Source organism: Salvia splendens, chromosome 20, assembly GCF_004379255.2.
Source record: "Salvia splendens isolate huo1 chromosome 20, SspV2, whole genome shotgun sequence".
NCBI lineage: Eukaryota > Viridiplantae > Streptophyta > Magnoliopsida > Lamiales > Lamiaceae > Salvia > Salvia splendens.
In genome coordinates, this window is record NC_056051.1 from 15,754,605 (window position 1) to 15,759,209 (window position 4,605).

Below are 4,605 nucleotides of genomic sequence, written 5' to 3' on the forward strand. Positions count from 1 at the left end.
CATCCATTTATAATTAAGTTGTGAGATTTAATTCCATAAAACAAATATAATGCATATTTAATCATGAGATATAATATTTTAATCCGAACAAGAATTTAAAAGGTTCTAGCAGCCTTCAAGTAAGCAGGAGAAGCAACATTAGGCTTCATTAGGATATATATATATATATATATATATATATATATATATATATATATATATATATATATATATATATATATATATATATATATATATATATATATATATATATAATAATAACAGTTGGCCAAAATAACATAGTAACAAGGCACAATTGGAATACAGTACTTATTTGTAAACTAAATTTAATTAACAAACCTACAGTCCTTCCTAATTTCTTGGCCTCCATTGAGGCTGCTCATTTTGATCATAGCTTTGGCAAAAGCAGTGTGGAAAGCCCTTTTGGAGGTTGCAAATTTGTAAACCAAAGCCTTGGTTTGCGGAGAGGTGAGGAGTGACTGATCCGAGGCGAACAACGCCTGCCGGTTGAGTATGAGCTTGTAGTGGTTGGTGTCGAACGTCGTGGAGGAAGGATCCATGGCGACACCCGCGTTTGGGGCCTTGTTCTTGAGGAGGCACACACCCCTCAGCGCCCTCGCAAAGGAGGGGCGGATTGTGGGGTCCACGTCGTGGGTGGAGTTGAAGTTGTGGATCCTCTTCTCGAAGGAGGAGCAGTGCGCGAAGCCGAGCGTGTGCGAGCCTAAGAGGGCGACTAGCTCTTGCGGGGAGAGGCCCCTTAGGGCGAATGATTTTTCGAGCTGGGAGACATTGAAAAGTGGGGATGGGAGTGTTGAGGTCTCGCTAGCTTTCGATGTCCTCCCGTCTTTTCTTCCTTTCGATACATCCCATCTCGGCCCTCCTGACTACGAGTAAAAATTTAGTGGTTCAGACATACTGCTACTAATTAATTTGCTAAAATAGCATTATTTTAGTGTTAGTAAAAGAGATAATTGAACAATAGATAATGGAAAAATAGATTAATTTTATGTGAAAATTGAAAGGGGCTATTTTTTTAAAATGAAGGCACTATAACATAGCATGTTACAGTACTATCTTAAGTTAAACTTTAAAAATACAAATTGATTTTATAAATCAAGGTCATTTCATAAATAAAATGTATTGATATAATATAGGGACGTGAGCTACGACATAAGACGTTGAAATAAAGCAAGCATCGTTTACTTTTGGGGTTTTTTCTTCTTATTTTGACATTGAAGTTAATAATGATAGAATAGAATAAAGTTTGTTAGCATTATTGTAAAGGACATTGATCATTGCAACTCTTTTATTTCGCGTGCTTTACCATGATTGATAATTGAATGAACATGCAACTATAATGAAATTGCAAAAAAAAAAGAGAGAAACAGTTGCTAAGTGATTATTTCATATATGAATTTTTTCGTCACTAAATCTTGTAGTATGTCAGGATCCATCTTATAATCTCTCATCCGTCCTCTAAAAATAATCATTATACAGAACGAAACGAGTTTTAACTCACAATTGATAAGTTTAATTGCGATAAATTAATATCTAATTTGGAAAAAAAATATGTGCAAAATAAAATGCTTACGAGGACGACGGCATCTCTAGCGGCGAAGGCCAAAATATCAGCACATGATACAACGGCCGGGCATACAGCTTCAACAGCTCTCTTGGCACCTTCAATCACATAAAATGCATGTAGAGATTTGTTTGGTGGTGCATCTCTTTCTGCTTTATTTCCGCCTCGAGACTCCAGCAGTATCGATCCATCACAACCCTATTTAATATTTTCAAAACAACTAAATTAAACTAGTTCTAATAACTATTCTCCGATATGTATTGGCCCTGTAGTGCAATGGTTAATGCCCGAGGCGACAGGTGATCTCAGGTTCGAGTTCACAAAATGCTAGTAGTAGTAAAGTACTCCCCCGCCCAATAATACATGTACTCGGCACGAATTTAAAAAATGTGAAGGAAACATTTAAATGAATACTTACCCTTATGAAGCAATCATGAAAATGCATTCTAAGAAGTGTTGCAGGAACTGTTTTATCTCTAGAAGTTGCATCTCTTACAACCTTAGCAACAATAGCCTCAACATTGGGACATGATACATCGTACCTATTCATGCTCAATGCACTCCCCATTGAAACATATGATACTATTATTAAAATTGTAGCACCAAAGGCCATACTAATATACATATTTCTCTAATTTTCTTTTGTTGGAGAAGAGGGAGGCTTCTTCTTGATATATATATTGTTGTGATTAACAATCATGGACTAGTATTTATACATAAAGGAAGAGAAAATGATAGATGGTGAAACCCAAATGATGATCATTGAATTAGATTAGTAGCATGCTACATGCATTTTGATGAATTCGTGATTTCTAAGTAAAATTATTAATTGGTTGATTTGGGTATTTTACTTTATGCATTATTATCTGTCACTAATTTGGCTGGGCATGCAAACATAATCACTACACCCATGAAAAAAGGAGCATATATCTTTGTCGATATTCATAGTGTAGCTAGAGAGGAAAGAAATTAATCATCATACATAAGCATGCTCTTTGCTAGGTAACTACTTTTTAAATGTGTGCTAGACTAGTAGTAGTATTTAGTGAGTGTTTGGCCTTATTTCGTATTGCTTGTAGTTTAAGTGGATATTTAGATTTATAGTGTTATATAGTATATATATAGCTTTGTCCTAATGATTGCTTAAGTGGAGCGATATATAGTTAGCTAATCTATTAACGGTTGGGAGCTTATTAGTTGGACAAATAAATCTCGTTGTATGAAATGTGGTGACTTAGTTATTCGCATATTATGAAAGCATTTACTTTGTTGATTATGACTTGTTAATATTAATGCAAGCTAGTTGTACGAGGCTATATCAATTGTATGAAGAGAAACGTGTATTGTGTGCAGTATGTGATTATTGTTCAATAACACTTAATTAAAAAGTACAAGGGATTTGATCAAAATATAAATTCTAAATATTATACCAACTTCAAACCATGATCTGGACCGTTAGAAGATGTCAACATATGACAAAATAATAGCGACAAAAAATGCCAACAGAGTGTCAACAGTTGATGTTGTGTTGACATTTTTTGTTGATATTATTTTGTCATCTGTCGACATTTTCTAACAGTCCAGATCATAATTTTGAGTTTATACAATATTTAGAGTTTGCATTTTATTATTACCCGAAGTAGAACATGTAAACAATACACAGAGTGGTTCGAAGTAAATCCTCACACGTTTGCGATCCACTATCATCATATAATCCACTAGTAGGGATCTTTAGCTTAGAGATGCAAGGAATTTAACTTCATGTTTGATTGGAAAGTGCTTTTAGTCAGCAAGCACGTACTTTCTTCATCTCATGTTACTTGCACTTTTCATTTTAGGTCGTAAATTTATGATTAATTTTTTAGTATAATTAATTTAGTATTTTTTTAAGTGTATTGAGAGATCACTTAATAAGAGAATACTTAAATAACTCTAATATATTAATTAAATAAGAGTATCCTAATTCTTACTTAAAATAGAAATATGTAAGTATTTTGGGACGAGCCGAAATAGAAAAGTGTGAGTAACATAGGACAGAGAGAGTACCATATTATAGGCTCGATGTTTAGGATAAACTCTATTTCTTTATCATCGTATGTCTAATTAATCTGTTGACTCCATAGACCATAGGCAATAATAACAACATTTGTCATCTTATGGAAGAGAAAATTTGCATGAATTGGTTATTTCATACAATCAAGACTGAACTTGCACGCACAGTGCTTAGTGCGTATGCATGGGATGAATTGGTAAAATCTACATGTGACATGAATCATGTATACCATGTCTAGGTGCGGACAATGTCGGTGACAACGTGCATTTATGGGGTATGTGGTATGAATTCGGTCAATTCATACCACGCATGCCAAACCTACCTTGGCTAGCGCTGAGGATGGTCGTATGTGCGCAACTTTGGAATACAAGTGTAAATCAACCAATTCGTACCACGCATACCAAAAGTGGTGTGTATGATTTGAATTTGGAAAATTTATCAAATAAAATCATTCCAGATCCGGAATTCACAATCATTGAAAAGAGAATTTATACAGAGAAGATGGCCGAAACCCGAAAATAACAAAAGGTTTTGAAACCCTATTGTCGTCGATGTTGTCTCGAAATAGAACTCAAAAAAATTGAATAGAGATATAGGAGCATTTCATAAATTTGAATTGAGATGGGTAGCGTAGCGTGGTGAAAATGGATGAGATGTTGAAATTGACAAGTTATATCTTTTATATATATATATATATATATAGTGTAGTGCTCTAGGGAAAGTGCCCACTAATGACATAACTAGAGAACAAATCACAGCCACAAGATTAAGAAAATCAAGGGCTAGTATTAATACATGTAATTTTAGAATTTAAAGGAGAAATTAGTTCTCTCTCTCACAAATTTACTCCACAATAACCAAGCGGGGGTATAATGGTCATTGTCGGCATTCTCCCTCCATTGTTGAATATACATGGACTCGTCTTCTTTCCACACCAATACTATACTATTACTAGCCTCTCTCTACTGAA

At 34.4% G+C, this 4,605-nt stretch overlaps 1 protein-coding gene across 1 annotated transcript; it reads right to left on the minus strand.

Moving 5' to 3' along the window:
• Positions 1-255: 255 nt before the first annotated feature.
• Positions 256-2,305, minus strand: LOC121780747 (peroxidase 64-like). The gene is made up of 3 exons (XM_042178373.1): positions 2,001-2,305; positions 1,592-1,780; positions 256-884 (listed from the first exon to the last, which is right to left on the minus strand). Exons 1-3 carry the CDS (start codon positions 2,205-2,207, stop codon positions 327-329), a joined length of 954 nt encoding a protein of 317 aa, XP_042034307.1. The 5' UTR covers positions 2,208-2,305; the 3' UTR covers positions 256-326.
• Between the last annotated feature and the right edge of the window lie 2,300 nt (positions 2,306-4,605).

Coding starts and splice junctions, on each gene's coding strand:
- LOC121780747 (XM_042178373.1), bottom strand. CDS start 2,207: ATGTATATTAGTATGGCCTTTGGTGCTACAATTTTAATAATAGTATCA. Junction 1,781..2,000: donor TTCATGATTGCTTCATAAGG/GTAAGTATTCAT, acceptor AATATTAAATAG/GGTTGTGATGGATCGATACT. Junction 885..1,591: donor CTAGAGATGCCGTCGTCCTC/GTAAGCATTTTA, acceptor TTTTACTCGTAG/TCAGGAGGGCCGAGATGGGA.